This window comes from Siphateles boraxobius, unplaced genomic scaffold, assembly GCF_051911475.1.
Source record: "Siphateles boraxobius isolate OS27281-9 unplaced genomic scaffold, OSU_SipBor_1 326, whole genome shotgun sequence".
Taxonomy (NCBI): Eukaryota; Metazoa; Chordata; class Actinopteri; order Cypriniformes; family Leuciscidae; genus Siphateles; species Siphateles boraxobius.
The window spans coordinates 120,018-142,211 of NW_027508949.1; the positions used below are offsets into that span (position 1 = coordinate 120,018).

General features: G+C 38.4%; 1 protein-coding gene across 2 annotated transcripts in view; it reads left to right on the forward strand.

The window, feature by feature from the left end:
* The window catches only part of LOC143701402 (interleukin-1 receptor type 1-like), a 32,481-nt gene that overhangs the window by 5,609 nt on the left and 4,678 nt on the right, over positions 1-22,194 (forward strand). Inside the window, exons 2-8 of one of the 2 annotated variants that reach the window (XM_077194782.1) lie at positions 6,642-6,731; positions 11,130-11,382; positions 14,051-14,231; positions 14,683-14,848; positions 15,727-15,789; positions 16,634-16,769; positions 17,657-17,802. In XM_077194782.1, coding sequence (XP_077050897.1) covers positions 6,644-6,731; positions 11,130-11,382; positions 14,051-14,231; positions 14,683-14,848; positions 15,727-15,789; positions 16,634-16,769; positions 17,657-17,802 — 1,033 coding nt within the window. In that variant the 5' untranslated portion in view covers positions 6,642-6,643. Of the gene's footprint in view, positions 1-6,641; positions 6,732-11,129; positions 11,383-11,810; positions 12,016-14,050; positions 14,232-14,682; positions 14,849-15,726; positions 15,790-16,633; positions 16,770-17,656; positions 17,803-22,194 lie in introns of those variants that run through there. The other variant, XM_077194783.1, reaches the window with a different exon arrangement.

A 22,194-nucleotide genomic window follows, 5' to 3' on the forward strand; every position in this document is an offset into this window, starting at 1 on the left:
CGAACTCTTTTACTGGAGTGAGCAAAGTAATGAAGAAACAGAATGATTTTATTAATTTACACATTTAGATTAAATATTCCACTCTCATTAATGGAGTTAAGCACTGAAATTACATGGTCATCATCCAGAAGTTAAACAAAAAGTTTATGAATTTAGATAAATGTGCTGCTTTTGAGCACTTTTCCTGTGGCACATAGTATTATTTTACTGTTGTAATGAGAGCTATATGCGCATGATAATTCCTCTTTAAACTAAACAGAACTCATGTTCAGAGAGCACACTTTCGTTCGCTGTTCGAACTGTCATTCTGTGACCTTCATCACAACATCATGAACTGTATTTGAAGCATAGAATTATAAGGAAATAGTAAGATTTGTGACTTTTTTTTTGTTTTTTTCAATGAGTCAGACAATTGTATTTTCACTGAAAAAAATGCTTATCTGTTTCCATTAAAATATATAACCATCCTAAAACATATGTTTAAACTCTAAAAAAATGCTGGGTTGTTTCAACCCAAATTTGGGTCAAATATATGGACAAATCCAGCCTTTATTTTATTTTTTTTTACTTTAATTTAACAGGGGAACCAGACTGAGATCGAGATCTCTTTTTCAGCTGAGCCCTGTGAAACATGTAAACATATACAATGTCATACACTAAGAATACATACACAAAGAAGACATCCAAATCAACAAAAACAATCACAAACACATAAGACATCATATAAATCCTCCAATACATTTTTAAATCGGGCCAGGGACATAAGATTGTTTATCTGAAGTTTGATCTGCAATTTATTCCATATATATGGGACAAAATAACTAAATGCAGACCTACCCAGTTCTGTTAAGATTGATGGGGTCTTTAATGTAATCCACCTTTGGGATCTTGTTAAAATATTTGTATGTCTAATGAAAAGCAAAGAAGATATGTAGGGAGGTAATTGTAAAAGAAGAGCTTTGTAAATAAAAATGAGAGCATGTTTCTCACGTCTCACAGCAAGAGAGGTCCATCCCACATGTTGGTATAAAATACAGTGATGAGTTTTATAGTTATCACCAGTGATAAACCTAATTGCACAGTGATATATAGCATCCAGAGGTTTTAATGTAGCGGTAGAAGCGTGCATATAAATTATATCACCATAATCTAAAACAGACATTAAAGTGGCCTGAATAATTTGTCTTCTATGAAGAGATGACAAACAAGCCCTGTTTCTATAAAGGGAACCCCATTTTGATTTTTAGCTTTTTACTAAGTTCAGCAATATGCTTTTTAAAAGAAAGCCTGTCATCTAACCATATACCCTAGATATTTATATTCGGAGACCTGTTCAATTGGAGTACCATCCAGGCTAGTAAGTACAAAAGTATTTCTTAAGGAAAGTCTTGTTTTAGAAAACAACATAAAATTTGTTTTTTTTAAGCATTTAAAACCAATTTAAGTTTTAAAAGAGATCTCTGTAAAATCTTAAAATCAGACTCCAACATCGTTAAAGCTTGCTCTGCTGAAGGGGCAGTAGCATACAACACAGTATCATCTGCATAAAAGTGAATTTGACATTTTCTAATACCATCACCAATATTTTTTATATACAACGAAAACAACAATGGACCAATTACTGAACCTTGAGGCACCCCTTTTAGTAATGCTAATGGCTCTGACTTAACCCCATCAACCAAGACGGCTTGAGTTCTATCTGTCAGGTAGTTAAAGAACCATCTGTAGGCATGAGGACCCAGCCCGATAAATGAGAGATTACTCAAAAGTATATCATGGTCTACAGCCGGGCTATTCAATTGGCGGACCAATATCTCCATATGGCCCGAGGCCACCCCAACCTCCCTCCTCTTCTGTTCCTGGCGGTGCGGCTAAATTCGGTTAGATATGCGCGTGACCGCAGTGGCGCCTGCAGCTGTACGGCTATACGCACTGTATGTGTAACATGAGCGCTCCGACTGACCTGAGAAACGTTTTCAGTCCGAATATTTCAGCAGTTATTATGTGTGTGTCCCGTATTTCTGTCGACTGAACTAGCGATGTCGATCATTCCTGAATTAATCATTATTTGCTTCGATTATTAATTTCCTCTCCATGAATTGGCGAAACTCGCTTGCATAACGGTCTGAAGCGATTCGGATTCGTTCGGACCGTTCTGTCACTGAATCATCTGAAGCGGTTTCTCGGTCAGTAAGAACAAATAGCGCTGTTTACAGTTGTTTCACTAGTTTACTTTGAACTACGCAGCGCGGCCCAGTGGATAACGGAACGCAAGCTTAAAGGAGTTGCGTTTACTAGTCCCGGACACTATTATTAAGCAGCGTTGTGACATCCAGTGAGAAGCGTTTCAACCTGACACATCTCTCTGTTACAAACCACAAATCACTCAATGATTTTAACTAGTTTTAAATCGGATGAAACAGCCTCAACATTCCCAACACGACTGATGAGGTAAATAGCAGAAACATTGTGCCATGAACAAAGTTAGAAGACGAAATCCCTAATCACCAGCCTTACAAACATTTACCATGAATGTACTGTAGTAATTTACCATGGTTTAGGCAGAAATGTGGAATATTTATATTGAATACTATGTTATTTATATTGCATTAGATTTATTAGGGGGCTGGAGAAATATGTAATTAATTGTGTGTATATTTTTTACCTGTTCAGGCATTTTTTATACATTGGGAGTGAGTGAGTAGCCATGCATGGTTTTACCTATGGTTATGAAGTCTCACTGTCAGAATATCTTAATTTAAGCCTATAATAATTATTAATAAAAGAATTCTTACCAATAGGTATGATCTTGTATAATTCATATATTTGTACATAGCTGCTGTAAATAAGTTATTTATTATGGTCTGATAAATCTGCATACTGTTGGGTTCCACATTTCCAAGGAAATACAATACTTTTGTTTACTTTAGCTTACTTATTGATACTGTTATGTTTCAATAAATAAGCTAAACCCATCGGCCCACCTCAACTTTTGATTTAATAATCCTGTCCTCGAATGAAGCTAATTGAATAGCCCTGGTCTACAGTGTCAAAAGCTTTTGACAGATCTATAACCAATGCAGCACAGTGCTTTCCTTCATCTAATGCATTAGCAATATCATTCACAACAAGCATTGTGGCTGTGGTGGTGCTGTGTTTAGGTCTAAAACCGGACTGATTGATACTAAGCAAATTATTTTCGGAGAGAAATGATTGTAACTGTTTGTTAATTAAAGACTCAAGGATTTTTGCAGGACAGGGTAGCCTAGAAATAGGTCGGTAATTATACAGATTGTTACTGTCACCTCCCTTATGTAAAGGCAAAACAAAAGCTGCTTTCCACACCTTTGGGATAATTCCTGTAGTTAATGATAAATTAAAGATATGAGTCACAGAGCCAGCAATGATGTGTGCAGCAGACTTTAGTAAGTAAGGATCTAAGTTATCAGCACCTAGGGATTTTTTGTATCTAAGTTACTGATAGCAGCTAGGACCTCTCTCTCTGTGAATAATTGAAAACTAAAAAACTGGTTATTATTTTCCTGTTTTTTAAGGGGAGCTAAGTTTAGTAAACAGGGTGAAGAGTCATTTACCGGGCCAAGGTCATATTAGTCACATTTTTGTTCAACTAAAAACCCTGCAGAAATAAAGTGTTTGTTAAAAGCATCACATATATAATTTTTCACACTTAAAATACCGGCATCTGAAGTAATTTGCTTTGGCAGAGAAACAACAGAATTTCCTTGTTTCAGTGAATTAACGGTTTTCCAGAATTTAACAGGATCACCCGCAGAATCAGTCATAGTACATTTATTTCTCAATGGTCTGAAAGTCAGCCAATCGGCTGGGATATCTGTTTTCCTTGCCAATGACCAAGCCTGATTCTTAAGCCGGAAAAGGTTAGATAATTCTGGAGAGAACCATGAATTTGTCCGATTTTTTTATACGATAATTCTTAAAGGGGGCATGTCTATCAGAAATATAGTTAAAAATACAAGAGAAATGAGCAAGGGCTAACTCTGAGTCCAGAATGCTACTAGTAGATAAAAGCTCAGAGTGATACAAATGTAAGTTAAAAGCTTGCTGTGAGAAGTGTTTAAAAGTTCTCTTACAGATAATATGGGGGTCAGGATATTTGAGTCTAGTATTTCTTATGCAGGCAATCGGACAATGATCACTGATAATATTAGCAAAGACCCCACTGGCTATATATTTATGGGGAGTATTAGTTATAATAATGTCTAACAGAGATGATTTTTTCGGGTTTTTTACATTAGGGCGAGTTGGGTAATTTATCAGCTGTGTTAAATTTAGCTCAGTACAAATGTCCTTGAGTCTATCAGATATAGGGGACAGCCAATCAAGGTTAAAATCTCCTAAAATCAATAATTCTGATTTTACATAAATAGAGAGTACATCAAAAAGCTTAGTAAAAGTGCACAGAGTGGCTGAAGGGGGGCGATATACCCCTGCAAGAGTTAAATGAGCATTGTTACCAAATAGCACATTTAAAACTAAACATTCATATTGATTTGGGACAGAAATAGACATTAACACCGAAACATTTAGGCAAACATTTTACATAAATTACAATTCCTCCCCCTTTACATATTCTATCTACTCTAAACATATTGTAGCCAGTTAACTGTACATCAGAATCAGGTACAGAGTCTCTCAACCACGAGTCAGATAGAATAAGAATGTCAACATTAGATTGTGAGACCAGAACTTCAATTAGGTCTAAGTTTTGAATCAGACTTCGTACATTTAAATGAATAATTCCCAGCCCCCATTATTTTCCTAATGTCTTGTACCGTTAAACATGGTATCATGGGGATGGGAACATGCATATGGTAATGATATGTAAAAATGCAGAGTAAAAAACTGCGTTGGAAGCTCAATATATGTTATTTCAGGAGAAAATTGAATTCAAGGAGACAGTTCACCCAAAAATAAAAATATTGTCATCATTTAAAGTAGATTTTTTGAATTTAAAAAACAAAACAAAACTGTATTTTATTGTGTGGACAAAAAACACCATATATTGTCAAAATCCTCTTAAAATGAATTGCATGGCAGGCTGGGTTTATATGAAGTGTTTAATCAGGGTCATAAAAGGACAGTGGTCATTAAATCTGGAAGCTGTAAACATGGAACCGGTGGACATCATCGCCCAGTAAAAACTATTTGCTAATGAAGTAAATGTTTAGCAGTCCACGAGTGGTTAAGAACAGGGTTAATATAGGCTATCTTAGATCCTGTTTAATTTCAGCGCGTTCCCTTTTTCTCTTACTTTCATTCCTCAAATTCCCAGTTGTTTGGCTGAGCAAGCAGCTTAAGTTCCTCTGAAATGTCTCCTCTTTTAAAGATCGAAGACTTGTGCAAGAATGACAGCTCAGTTTTACAGGATCGGATCGAGTCAGCACTTCTCATGGGTGTTCCCGGAGAAGAGGGAAGCGAGAGTAGCAATCATAACCAGTATTTACAGATTTTGCAATCTTATTTTCAAAAATGTCTGTTTTGTAATTTTATTTGTTCTTTTGAACCTTTATTTGCTGCTTGTCTGATCTGACAGTAAAAGATACAATACATAATGTACAATATTTCAGTTTTAAAAAGTTTGTAAATTGAGTAAATATTGTGTAAAATAAGTGTGCATTTAATTCCCACATCTGTATTTAATTAATTTGGAGTGTGTCTCCTTTTGACATTTATTTGTATAGAGAATATTGTTACGGTGTTTATTCATTTTGTCATGTTTCTGGTTTGTGGTTTCTCTGTCTTTGGTCTTTTATTCAGTTTGTGCCTTGTTAATTGTAGTCTGTTATCCTAGTCATGTCATTATTAGGTCCCTTGTTTCAGGTGTGTTGTCTTGTTAGGTTGTATGGTCCCGCTCGGTGTTCTGATTTGCCCCAGCTGTGTCTTGTTCCCTCATCCCGTCTGTGTATTTAAATCCTGTCTGCTCTTTTGTTCGTGGTCAGTTATTGAATGTATGTTTTAATGTGCGTACCACGAGTATCTTGTCTGTATCTGAAATTAAAGTCTACTGCTGCATTTAGATCCGCCTACTGCCTTTGCTTCCACGCAAATTCGTAACAAATATACAGTACATTTTTTTAAATATAGTGAGAAAATATCATATAAATGTTTTTCTGGCCTGGATCAGGGTTGAACTTTGAGTTTGTGTCTCAAACACTGTTGACTTCCAGTTAACATGAGGTTCAAAGATCATTAAACAAGTCTAACAATGTCATAAAAGCCTGAATATTATTTATATGGTTCTCCAATATTATATACAGGAAAACCTGCAAATAACAGGGACATTTAAAATCGTGACTGAAGACTTATATAAGCATATATAAGCTCTTTTTTTTTGCGATCAGTTAGATATTGATTATTAATATCTACTGTAATATTCTAAATCTAAATAGCCTATACGTTTTGTGTATGATAACAGGTTTCTTTGAATTCCTAATTTCTTAAATTCAAATATGGAAATACAATTCTGAATTCTGCTTGCTATCTCAGTTCAGATTCAGTTGTTTAGTTCTGAATGTCACACACACATTTATTCCTTTGGTTATTCTTAACTCTATTGATTTAGTGGTTATTAATTCTTAACTCTCTGTCTTTCTCTACAGATATGGGTCGGTTGTCCATTGTTTTTCTGGTCGCTTTACTTCGGGCAACCGAATGTGGCGTAATATCAAATAAGGAACCTTTAGGTTCAGGTAAGAAGTTGCATCAGTTTCCCTTGTTAACTTACACTGGTTGAATGATATACTGGTGCTCGTAAAGGAAACTAAACTCAATTCAAGCTCGCTGAAGACGTTTGATCATAAACTCTGTACAGAACAGCATGTGAGAATGATGATAAGTACATGTGCGTTACGGAGGGTTTAATATATAATATATAAATATCTAAAGAAGTAACATAATAATCTAGGCTGGATTTGAGTTTTATAATCTAGAATAAATTTCCTTCACAGCTAAAGGATGAAATTCACCATGAATGTTTCTAAACTGAATATACAGTATAAAACGCATCGGTTTAAATCTGCAGTTGTTGAAAAGTTGTTGAAAAAACAATTATTTTATTAAAAGGACATTGTGTAGGATTTTCTCCCATCTAGCGGTGAAATTGTATTTTGCATTCAAACGAATTGTGCTCTCCAGCATAGATATCCATAATAAAGGCTAGATGTCTCGTCCGCGCTGCTGGCCAATGGAGGTCGACGTCCGCACCTGGCGGCCATCTTGTCACAGGCAGCTCGCTCACTCGTAACATTGTGTTTTATGGTGCACATACTTTTTAAATAACCATAACTTGCTCAATTTTCTACAGATTTTCAAGCGGTTAGGTTTGTTATAAACGTCAGAGATGTAGTTATCACACTGTATACTTATGAATTATAAGTGTATAAATAAATAATCATCCAGAATTATAGCCACGTTGATACCGTTTGTAAGAAACCAAACCGTTTGTAAATCCGTCAAGATTTCAACGAGATACGAGTATTTGTGTTCGTGCTGATCACTCATCTTACATCAGGTAAGTTACCACAGAGCCCCTCAGAAATCTTGCCTGTGACAAGATGGCCGCCGGTGATGACGATAGAGACTCCGCCTTAAGACATCTAGCCTTTATTATAGATATCTATGCTCTCCAGTGCCTCGCTTTTTCAAATGTGTGTTGCATCTACGGAAGCTATTATGTACCAAAAAGCTATGACAAACAATGCAAGAACAATCATGCTCTATTAAAATATATTCTTATCGAATTTCTAGGTTACAAAAAGTAAACTTACAAACCTTGTTTTTAGCGCCTTCACTTTATTCAATAGCTGCTATTCATCAAAGAGCCTGTTTAACTATAAATGTTCTACTTTTTATATTATAAAGTACACAACCAAGCAATGAAAAAAAGCATGTCATTAAGACTGTAATATTGACTTAGCCTATCTGTCGAGGAGAAAGCAGGACTTCAGCGTCTCTTTTCAAATCTTTCTCCTGCATTAGTTCTTTCCATCTGGAAAAGCTATCCCGACATTGACTCTTGTTTTTTGTAATCTCCGCTCTCGTTTCCTTTTACGTTCAATTGTGGACTTTTTTGGCGACGAGGATTTCTTCTCCTGTGGCTCGGCATATGTATGCCATTAAAAATGACAGCTGCATTGCACTGTTTTAAAACAGCCTTTTAAACTCGCCGGGTCGTGAAACGCCTCACGCTGCTCTCTCCTCCGGTTCTGCTGCGTTCAGTCACGTGACGCTGGCTCTGAACGAAAACGCCTTGTGGAAACATGTTGGCCTAGTACTTTTTGACCCTCTGCTATTATAGTTTTTCAATATGGCGGAACAACATGGAAGCCTCCATGGACCTACCCGTCACATGTATATAAAGATAATAAATTCTTCGTTTTTACGAGGATAAGTCAGATAATTGGCAGAGGTATTTGTACACCATTGAGGACATATTTATGAATCAAAACATTGATTTTAGATAAGAAAATACCTAAAAAGCTATGTATAGTCTCTTTAAATTTATTTTCTTTATTTAAAAAAAACAAACAGTTTTTTGTCTTCTTTATTTAGTTTCAGTTATTTTAGTAAACTTAAACTAAACGAAAAGAGAAATGTTGCTTTGGCAACTAGCTACTTTTTAAGACAATATTTTTAAAATATATAAAAACAACAATAACTCTACTTGAGGCAGAAATTGTGGCGTTTGTGCAGATGAGCCTCACGCGACTACATCATTCAAAAACCACAGCCAATCAGAACAGCGCGTGGGCGGAGTCTCGCGGCAAGTGTATGGCACCAGAGATTAATCTTGACAAGGAAATGGGATTACGTACATAATCAAATTCACAAATATTGCACCATTTAAACATTATTAAAAATACTGAGTTACTAAAACAATATTTGTCATAGAATAGTAGGTATATCTGCAGACCGGAGATGTCCAAAAGTGGCCGGGGTCTCCACACAAAAAGATTTGCGCCATTGGTTCTGGCTTCAGCCAATTGTCATTGAATTACATTTTAAAATAAAAATGTGTAAATACCAGACTAAAATACCTAGACACCGAGACTGAATCGATACCATGGGGAAAAAAACGAAAACAGTAAAAGTTACTGAAAAATAGGGTTAGGCTGCCATGCAGGCTAGAATTGCAAAACATTATTGGAAAATTCTTATAACTGACATTTCTCTGGGCCAATCGGAATCTTAGCACTTGCGTCAGAATCTTGAAGAATCTGAAACTTCACAATAATAATTGGGAATGTGCTAATTAGACTGGAGTGAGACCATAGACGTCTTTCGAGCTGTTGTGATCTGTTTTGGGCGTCTCTAATGATGCGTGACAGTCACACAGATCGCTGTGAACCGATCACATGTTCCGCTTTACAGCGCGACTAAAAACCATGAATGAACTCAGGGCTCGACATAACGCTTGTCCGGGACAAGAGGAATTTTTGAAAGAGCAAGTGAAAGATAATTTTATTTGCCCGACCGGACAAGTAGCTTAACTTTAGTGACAACAAATAACCAGGCCAGACCTGCATCGAGAAGCATCGAAACACAAGAATGATTGTGATTTTATTACATTCAATGTAAGTTAAACAGTGATTGATAATGGGTAGTGTATTTCTGCTACAGCGTCGCGTTGTTTTTGTTCTATTTCACCGACGAAAATATTTCCAAAGGGAAGCAACTGCAGCGCGTGTTTAGTTACTGAATGATTCAGCGTTTTGGACGAATCTTTTGTATGAATGACTCAATGATTCACTAATAAAGACGGTCACTTGCCGCCACCTATTGGCAGTTTAGTTTAATGTTTATGTATTGCATTTTATTTATTATTTCTTTTATTTATTATTTCTTTTATTTATTATAAAAATAAAGCGTTGTGGAATTTTTCGGTTCGTGTACCTACCCAAAGTGATAAGATAAAATAAAATTCTGCATCAAAATTTATAGACAAGTAGTTTGTTTAGGCATGGTTTGTAAGAATTATAAACCTGCGCACATATATTCAAACGCACATAACTATAGAATCAATTCTTAATGCGCATGTGAACGCCATCAGCGTCTATCACAGGTTCACGTTTAAAGTCTGTTTAGAGAGAACGGTGTCGTCTTAGCGGCCCCTAATTTAATAACAAATGATCATTTAATCGGAAGTGAATCAATCAAAACTAACTTTAGCTGGAAAAAACATTTTTCAAGAGCCACTATAAAACCAAACCAATCTCTGTTACCTTAAATTATATGTTTATCTCTGTAAAGCTGCTTTGAAGCGATCTACATTGTTAAAAGCGCTATATAAATGAGGATGACTTGACTATTTGTATTTTCAAACATTTATTTAAAGCATCGATCTCATAACATTATATATTGCAGTTGTAATTTTGCAGTGCAAATTATTTAATTTGATGGGTAACAGCTCAATAGTGTCTTATTATTATAACTGAATTTATTGATCAAATGTAAGAATTAGACATGAAAGATGATGCATACATTTAATAAGGTAATGAAAATTCTCTTTATAAAAATAAATAACACTCTGGGGTAAATATCACAAATATGAAGATTTAAGTATGTTAAATCTGAAAATATTGCTTCAGAATAAATATATTTACACCACCAAAAAATCCCCCCCCCCCTCCCGTACATGATACAGTACATACAATTTGCTATTTACTGTACCTGATAGGACCCAAGTCCTGCCAAACCAAACACAAATTAAATAAAGCACATAAACATTTAAATTTACATTTAATCATTTAGCAGACGACGCTTTTATCCAAAGCGACTTACAAATGAGGACAGCAATAGAAGAAATTAAACTAACAATAGGACAACAATATCGAATTTTTCCTGAGATTATCATGGCCATACTTTGTGTTGTTGTTCCAGCCGCGACGTTGCAGAAAAATAGAAATCATTTCTATAGAATCGTCGCGGTTGGTTAAGACAAAACCTCTGAGTAATATGGGAAAGATTCCTCTTCTGGCGTGTCATTGTGTGTTTTTGCACACAGTGTATATTGTTCAGTTTCTTCACCATATCTTCTTCATATTGTTCTGTCTTGTTCACTAACGTCTTCATCGTGTTCTCTTCTACAGAATCCTGCAGGGACTTCGGACTGGCGTTTGAGCGTATGTTTGCGATCCCCGGGGAATCTCCGCTGTTGGAGTGTCCGTTGCAGATCCAGTATCTGTTCGATCCTGCAGAAACGCCGTATAACGTGACGTGGTTCGAGGAGAGAACAGGCTCCGAGATCTCAGACGGCCAGCAGAACGTCTCGCTCTCAGGAACATCTCTGTGGTTCCCCAGCATCCGCATGCAGAGCCAGGGAACATACGTGTGTGTGCTCAGGTATGAACGTCTTCCTCTTTTTGTAAAGGTAATTCTACATGTTTAATGATAATGCATCATAGGAGGCACCAAGCCATTTCACTGGCAGAAAGGGTTTTCTTCATAGTAGGCATGAGTTGAAACTATCTGGATCGTGTAAAGCGCTATATAAATAAAGATGACTTGACTAAAATAGTTCAAAAATATTGCGTTTAAAATGTAACCCTCTGTATTAACTTCTTATATTCAGGAGAACAGCACGCTTGATCATCTGATATTGCCTAACTACAGCATTTATATAAATATAAGACAGAAACTCATACAGGGGATTTTTGTCCACATATATTGAATTTCGGGGTAACTGCATTAACAGGATGAGGTTTATTGTCACATGCAACTGGTTTGGCAGTGAAAGGTTTTTATAAAAGAGCTTTGGAAGAGGATGTGGTGAATCTGAACTCGGGGAGATGGGCTTCCACACGCAACAGAAATAAATAAGACGTGTCATTTTGCTTGAAGAGCTAGAAGCCTATTTCCAACGCTAGAACGTTGAGATGTTTTCCACTGCACCTCTGTGTTTTCGAGAGACTCACTCTGTTGACCGAAGAAATAAATGGATGGAAAGATCAGGATATGTGTGAAGTTTCCAGGATGGTGAGAAGAGTAAACCAGTGTCGTGTTGAGCAGATGTTGACCTTTAGACAATACACACGCACTTACTGTAAGCTCAGAGAACATGCTGATTTGCTGAGGGTGAGCAGAAGTGGTGCTTAGCTGTTCTTCTGTGTAAAGTAGAGAGCGAATATGCTGGAAGCTCTTGTTTATATGAAACGAGTGATGCGTGACGTCAAAACCCGGGAAAACTAATTCACTGCTGGATCCTTACAGTTTTCCTGTGGGGGTTTTATTTGTGTGTGTGTGTGTGTGTGTGTGTGTGTGTGTGTTTGTGTTTGTGTTTGTGTGTGTGTGTGTGTGTGTGTGTGTGTGTGTGTGTGTGTGTGTGTGTGTGTGTGTGTGAAATCTGAGCGCTTAATACTGTGCAAAAAATGTTTAAATTTGATTTTAAGTCATTTCTCTTCATTTTTTTTCCATTATTTCTTTTTTTTTAAATAGCTCACACTAAATGTCTGATAGGTGCTATTGAATTATACAGCAATAATAGTCAAGTCAAATTTTTTTATATAGTGCTTTTTACAATACTGATTGTTTCAAAGCAGCTTTACAGAGATAACAGGAAAATAATGTAACAAAGTTTGTTTCCAGTAGAAATTAGCGTCACAGTCCAGCTTAAGTAAGTTCAGTGATGTTTCATTTCTGTTGTAAAAAAGTTATTAATTTAGTTAATTTATATATATATATATACATATAAAGCCGCTCTGGAGAAAACTGTGACGTCATCGTCCAGCTCAGTTCAGTTCTCATATAATGGTGTCAATGCAGGAGATCAATAATATTGTTGAATATTAAATTGAAGCAAGACAAAAGCCAATGGTGACATAGGCTGTAGTGATAGTGTAGTTATAGATGTGAGTACCAAAACTAACCACTAGGTGTCAGTAGCATTACACTTATCTGTAGAGTAAGCAGACTGAGAATGCATAGTTGATATAAAAAACTGGATGACTAGTAATTTCCTACTCATCAATTCTTAAAAAACAGAGATTTTAATTATTGGACAAAAAACTTCTTCACGTAATAACCTAGAATACTGTCGAACACTTGATGCTGCTCTGTCAAGTCCTCGTCATCTGTTAGGAACCTGTGTGTGTGTGTGTGTGTGTGTGTGTGTGTGTGTGTGTGTGTGTGTGTGTGTGTGTGTGTGTGTGTGTGTGTGTGTGTGTGTGTGTGTGCTCTTTGATACCAATATTTCATTTTCAAACTCACGTGTCTACAGCCCTAAATATTAGCGTAGATGCCATTGTTCTTATGATGTAACGAGTACATCAGGATTTATGGGAAGTGTTCCCAGTTCCGGCTGACCTAATCTAAGCAGCCTAATATTGAATTATAGAAGTCTATAGAGTGTTATGTGAATGCTAGGACAAAGAGATGTGTTTTTAGTCTAGATTTGAACTGACGGACTGTGTCTGCTTCCCGGACAATGTTAGGAAGATTGTTCCAGAGTTTTGGTGCTAAATAGGAAAAGGATCTACCGCCAGCAGTCGATTTATATATTCTAGGTATTATCAACTGGCCAGAACTTTGAGATCGCAATAGACGTGAAGGACTATAATGCGTTAAGAGCTCGCTCAAGTACTGGGGAGCTAAACCATTTAGTGCTTTGTAAGTAATCAGCAATATTTTAAAATGTATACAATGTTTAATAGGGATCCAATGCAGTGTTGACAGAACCGGGCTAATATGGTCGTACTTCCTGGTTCTGGTAAGAACTCTAGCGGCTGCGTTTTGAACTAGCTGTAGTTTGTTTATTAAGCGTGCAGGGCAACCACCCAGTAGAGCATTACAATAATCTAGCCTCGATGTCATGAACGCATGAACTAGTTGTTCCGCATTTGTCAATGAGAGCATATGACGTAATTTAGATATATTTTTAAGATGGAAGAATGCGGTTTTACAGATATTAGAAATGTGACTTATAAATGAAAGACTTTCATTTAAACCCTAACCCTATCTAGTGTAAGTCAGTGCTACAGACAGTCTCATTATAAAGTCTGTCGTTCTTCTTCAGGACTCCGAGTCAGTGCTACAGACAGGCCGCAGTGCTGGTGGTAAGCGAGATGACGTCTGGAGACTGTAAGCGACCGGAGAGGGGATTCCAGAGCATCAGTGCCGGTGTGAACGATGTCCTCGCCTGTCCTCTGAGGAGATACATCAGCAGTGTGGATCATCCCTCCATCCAGTGGTACAAGGTACAAACACATCATTATCTTCATACGGGATCAAGGTCGCCGTCGAGGCCTTGAAGGAATAACAGTTCTGCCATTAATTACTTGCCTCTAATGTTGTTTTTCTGTTGAACAGAACCAACATATTCATATTTCCCTTGACCTTTTAAGAGTTTATTAGTTTTAATGACTAGTTTATAAAGTTTCATGTCAGAAAAAATATGTAGGTCTAAATTTATGCATTTGAATTGTATATAAAATTTCAATCCATTTGGATAACACAGTTTTAACGAACAAACTCAATGTGATGCATGTCAATAAGTCAGGATTAAAACCGGTAAAAAACGGGTATATTGCTTGTTCCACACTTAGCCAAAACAAAAATATACATCATCTTTATTGTGGATCTGTGCAGCTGCCTAATATAAACTATTCCTTTGTCTTGTCTGTGTCTGCTGTCTTCTCTGATCCTCAGAACTGTGAGCTTCTTCAAGAAGATGAAAAGTTTGCTCCCAATGAGGATATTCTTAACATACGCAAAGTGCATCTCGATGACGCTGGATTGTACACCTGCAAAATGACCTTTAGTTTAGGTGGAGTCGTCGGTGAAATGGCTGAATCTGTCGAGTGTGAAGTTCACGGTGAGCGTTTACTGCACAATGGGCATTATTTAAGGTTATATGTGTACATCTAGGGCCTGTTCACACCTGCTATTAACATCTATTAACAAGCATTTCATATCCGGGTTGCATTTACACCTTCATTTCAATGCATTCCTAATGTGACCGGATAGAGATCGCACTAACCCATGCAAAATGCAAATCGACTCTTACATATCTCACAAGAGATGCATTAACTCAAACATTTCCATAATCTCCCCAGTTTTAAAAACATTGCTAAATAATTCAAAATACTTTACATTTCTTTTTGTTTCCTTATGAAAAATTCAGCAAAGAATGTCAATAGAGATAAGAAGTATAAGAAAGATGAGAAGTTTTAAAGTGAAGAAGTGTAATTGAGTTTTCTTTTCTTGTATAAATTGTTGAGCGAATCACAAGAGCACATGATGGAGTTTCAAACAAACAATCAGAACAAATGAGGAAAAAAGACAGACAAAGCATTTCATGCAATGCAATTGCAATTAATTTATCATCTTTGTTATATTTAACAATGTTATCTCCTATTTCACCCATAATAGTCTATTCATAAAAATATTCTTTCTACCACTGTCCACATATTCTATCTCTTTAACCACGATGAAATGCTACTTTAAAATATTAAACTAAACCGCCAGTAGAGGGATCAGAGAGACGGGGTCGGTGTACGACATTACACACATATTTACACACATATTTAGCTCTGATTAACGAATGTGAATAATCATGCATAACAGATAACTGCTCCAGAAATGCTTTGTTAAATTTATCTCAATAATTAATAAGAAACTAAAACTAAAGCATTTATTTAATTATTTTGTCAATCGGCCTTTTAATGTGTTCTTTTTTTATAATTATCGCAGATGAATATTTGGAGAAACCGAGGTTGATTGAGCCAGTTAATGAGATCATCAAAGTTCAGAGAGGTAAGCTGGAGATTTATTTTAATTATCAGAATATATTTATTTATTCATGTATCTTTTATTTATCTCAGTTTTTTAGCTACTCATATGTTCTGTACACTCAAAGTTCAGTTACTTGCGCAATAAACCACATCCTGCAACTAAAGTCACTGTAACCCTTTTACAATAAGTTCCAATTTCCTGACATTAACCATGAGCAATACTTCCAAAACATTTCTTGGTCACACTTTACAATAAGGTTCATAAGTTTCATTATTTAATGTTTTAACTAACATGACCTAACAACGAGCAATACATTTGTCACATTATTTAGTAATGTTAGTGAATAAAAATCCAGCTGTTCATTGATTGTTCATGTTAGTTCACAATGCATTAACTAATGTTAACAAATACAACATTTGATTTTAATAATGCATTAGTAAATGTTGAAATTAATATTAAATAAGATTAATAAATGCTGTGAAGTATTGCTCATTCTTGTTAACGAAGGTAGTTAAATAATGTTAACTAATGAACCTTTTGTAAAGTGTTACCCATTTCTTAAATGTAAATTTCAACATTTAACAATACATTATTAAAATTATAAGTTGTGTCTGTTAATATTATTAAATGAACCCGAGCTAACAAGAACTAGTAACGAACAGTTGTATTTTCATTAACTAATGTTAACAAAGATGAATAAATACTGTAGAAAATGTATTGATCATTGTTATATAATGTTTGTTAATGCATGAACTAATGTTAACTAATGGGCTCTTGTTGTTACCGAAGCTACAACTGTAAGTGTGTGTGACCTGTGAGAGTCGGAGAATATTATGAACTCGAGCTGTGTTTGTTTGTTTTAAAGGTTCATCCTTCAGGAAGGATTGTGTTGTATTTGTTCCGGGAAAAGGCATTCCCCTGGTGGCAGTGCTGTGGAAAGTTGTGGAAGAGGAATTTATCTCCGAAAACACGTCGCTTCGCATTCATCAGGATCGCATGAAGTGAGTACTGAATTTAGCTGTGTTTCAGATTACACAAAGACAGGGAATGAAGTTTGAATGAAGTATCCTTTGTTGTTTGAAACGATACAGACTAGATTTATATATTTATTATGAACAATCTTTTGATAAACTTCCTACAAGAAAAAAGAGAAAATACTCAAAATAAACAAAGCACCTTTCATTTGTCACTATAACAGACGTAGTCCAGTAAGAGGTGTGTGTGTACGTGTATGTGTATTTGTGTGTGTGTGCGTGCGTGCGTGCGTGCGTGTGTATGTGTGTGTGTGTGTGCGTGAACCTCACTCCCCTGATCTCAACAGACTGTGGTCTTTAGCCTCCATGTTTGAGCGCTCGCCTCTCACGCATACGCATCCGGGTTCGAGTCTCGCTTGGAGCGGGCAATTCGAGCTGGAGGGGCTACATAATGCATTTCAATAGTTGGATAATACAAAAAAAAGCTGTTACCACATGATTATTTTATATTTAAAACATTTTCATTAATTTTTCCCAGTCAAAATTATGTCACAGTTATGCATTGTGATATATGCCATTACTTATATGAGTATAAGTAAAAAGAGATATAAGAGTTCAGTCATGCCTGATATAGACCTGTAGGCATATTATCATGCATCTGTCATGAGTCACAACAGAAGGAAAATATTAATATAAAAAAAGACTAATTGTAAAAAGATAATAACTTTATTGACAGTAGAACCATACCGTTTTCACAGTTTCTGTGTGGGATTTATTATAAGGGATTACAATTATTAGGTGAAAGAATATATATTGGTAAATATTCCTGTTTATTAGTAGGCAATGTTATAACGGTGAATTATAATCAATATAATTTTAAGTTGAAAGTTTAACTGTGTCCTTTGCTCTTAAAGTGAAAGCAGAACGGAGGAGGGTTTTGTGTTAGTGCGCACACTCTCCGTGTCAGATGTTTGGCAGGAAGATTTCTATCTAAACTTCACCTGTATGGTGTCCAGCAGCCGAGGAACCCCGAGCGGACAGTTCTCACTCGTTCCTGCAGGTGCGACTCAAGCATCACAGCATCACAGCATCACAGCATCACACCATCACACCATCACAGCATCACAGCATCACACCATCACACCATCACAGCATCACAGCATCACAGCATCACACCATCACAGCATCACACCATCACAGCATAACACCATCACAGCATCACACCATCACACCATCACACCATCACAGCATCACACCATCACACCATCACAGCATCACAGCATCACACCATCACACCATCACAGCATAACAGCATCACACCATCACACCATCACACCATCACACCATCACAGCATCACAGCATCACACCATTACACCATCACACCATCACACCATCACAGCATCACACCATCACACCATCACAGCATCACACCATCACAGCATCACAGCATAACACCATCATTCTATCACACCATCACAGCATCACACCATCACAGCATCACACCATCACAGCATCACACCATCACAGCATCACAGCATCACACCATCATTCCATCACACCATCACAGCATCACAGCATCACACCATCACACCATCACAGCATCACACCATCACAGCATCACACCATCACAGCATCACACCATCATTCCATCACAGCATCACACCATCACACCATCACACCATCACAGCATCACACCATCACAGCATCACAGCATCACAGCATCACTCCATCACACCATCACAGCATCACACCATCACAGCATCACACCATCATTCCATCACAGCATCACAGCATCACACCATCACAGCATCACACCATCATTCCATCACACCATCACAGCATCACAGCATCACACCATCACAGCATCACAGCATCACACCATCACAGCATCACACCATCACAGCATCACAGCATCACACCATCACAGCATCACACCATCACAGCATCACACCATCATTCCATCACATCATCACAGTATCACTCCATCACACCATCACAGCATCACACCATCATTCCATCACAGCATCACTCCATCACACCATCACAGCATCATTCCATCACACAATCACAGCATCACACCATCACACCATCACAGCATCACACCATCATTCCATCACAGCATCACACCATCACAGCATCACACCATCATTCCATCACACCATCACAGCATCACACCATCACAGCATCACACCATCACACCATCATTCCATCACACCATCACAGCATCACACCATCACACCATCACAGCATCACACCATCACAGCATCACACCATCATTCCATCACATCATCACAGTATCACTCCATCACACCATCACAGCATCACACCATCATTCCATCACAGCATCACTCCATCACAGCATCACACCATCATTCCATCACAGCATCACTCCATCACAGCATCACACCATCATTCCATCACACCATCACAGCATCACTCCATCATTCCATCACACCATCACAGTATCACTCCATCACACCATCACAGCATCACACCATCATTCCATCACACCATCACAGCATCACTCCATCACAGCATCACACCATCATTCCATCACACCATCACAGCATCACTCCATCACTGCATCACACCATCATTCCATCACACCATCACAGCATCACACCATCACACCATCACAGCATCACTCCATCATTCCATCACACCATCACAGTATCACTCCATCACAGCATCACACCATCATTCCATCACACCATCACAGCATCACACCATCACAGCATCACACCATCATTCCATCACAGCATCACTCCATCACAGCATCACTCCATCACAGCATCACTCCATCACAGCATCACTCCATCACAGCATCACACCATCATTCCATCACAGCATCACTCCATCACAGCATCACTCCATCACAGCATCACACCATCATTCCATCACACAATCACAGCATCACACCTCACAGCATCACACCATCATTCCATCACAGCATCACAGCATCACACCATCATTCCATCACACCATCACAGCATCACACCATCACAGCATCACACCATCATTCCATCACACCATCACAGCATCACAGCATCACACCATCACAGCATCACAGCATCACACCATCACAGCATCACACCATCATTCCATCACATCATCGCAGTATCACTCCATCACACCATCACAGCATCACACCATCATTCCATCACAGCATCACTCCATCACACCATCACAGCATCACACCATCATTCCATCACAGCATCACTCCATCACACCATCACAGCATCACACCATCATTCCATCACACCATCACAGCATCACTCCATCATTCCATCACACCATCACAGTATCACTCCATCACACCATCACAGCATCACACCATCATTCCATCACACCATCACTCCATCACAGCATCACACCATCATTCCATCACACCATCACAGCATCACTCCATCACTGCATCACACCATCATTCCATCACACCATCACAGCATCACTCCATCATTCCATCACAGTATCACTCCATCACAGCATCACACCATCATTCCATCACACCATCACAGCATCACTCCATCACACCATCACAGCATCACAGCATCACACCATCATTCCATCACAGCATCACTCCATCACAGCATCACTCCATCACAGCATCACTCCATCACAGCATCACTCCATCACAGCATCACACCATCATTCCATCACAGCATCACACCATCATTCCATCACAGCATCACTCCATCACAGCATCACTCCATCACAGCATCACACCATCATTCCATCACACAATCACAGCATCACACCTCACAGCATCACACCATCATTCCATCACACCATCACAGCATCACACCTCACAGCATCACACCATCATTCCATCACAGCATCACACCATCATTCCATCACAGCATCACACCATCACTCCATCACAGCATCACACATCACTCCATCACACCATCACAGCAACACACCATCATTCCATCACTCCATCACAGCATCACACCATAATTCCATCACACCATCACAGCAACACACCATCACAGCATCATACCATCATTCCATCACACCATCACAGCATCACACCTCACAGCATCACAGTATCACTCCATCACATCATCACTCTAACCCTAACCTCCATCACACATTACTCCATCACACCATCACAGCAGCACACCGTCACTCCATCACACCATCGCAGCATCACACCATCATTCCATCACACCATCACAGCATCACTCCATCACAGCATCACACCATCACTCCATCACATCATCACAGTATCACAGCATCACACCATCATTCCATCACAGCATCACACCATCACTCCATCACTCCATCACACCATCACAGCATCACACCATCACACATCACTCCATCACACCATCACAGCAACACACCATCATTCCATCACTCCATCACAGCATCACATCATCATTCCATCACACCATCACAGCAACACACCATCACAGCATCACACCATCACAGCATCACTCCATCACAGCATCACACCATCACTCCATCACAGCATCACACCATCATTCCATCACACCATCACACCATCACACCATCATTCCATCACACCATCACAGCATCACACCATCATTCCATCACACCATCACAGCAAAACTCCATCACAGCATCACACCATCATTCCATCACACCATCACACCATCACAGCATCACACCATCATTCCATCACACCATCACAGCATCACTCCATCACATCATCACACATCACTCCATCACACCATCACAGCATCACACCATCACTCCATCACAGCATCACACATCACTCCATCACACCATCACAGCAACACACCATCATTCCATCACTCTATCACAGCATCACACCATCATTCCATCACACCATCACAGCAACACACCATCACAGCATCACACCATCACAGCATCACTCCATCACTCCATCACAGCATCACACCATCACTCCATCACAGCATCACACCATCATTCCATCACACCATCACAGCATCACACCATCATTCCATCACACCATCACAGCAAAACTCCATCACAGCATCACACCATCATTCCATCACACCATCACAGCAACACACCATCACAGCATCACACCATCATTCCATCACACCATCACAGCATCACTCCATCACATCATCACACATCACTCCATCACACCATCACAGCATCACACCATCATTCCATCACACCATCACTCCATCACATCATCACACATCACTCCATCACAGCATCACACCATCATTCCATCACACCATCACAGCATCACTCCATCACATCATCACACATCACTCCATCACAGCATCACACCATAATTCCATCACACCATCACAGCATCACACCATCACTCCATCACACCATCACAGTATCACTCCATCACATCATCACACATCACTCCATCACCGTATCACTCCATCACATCATCACACATCACTCCATCACACCATCACAGTATCACTCCATCACACCATCACAGTATCACTCCATCACAGCAACACACCATCA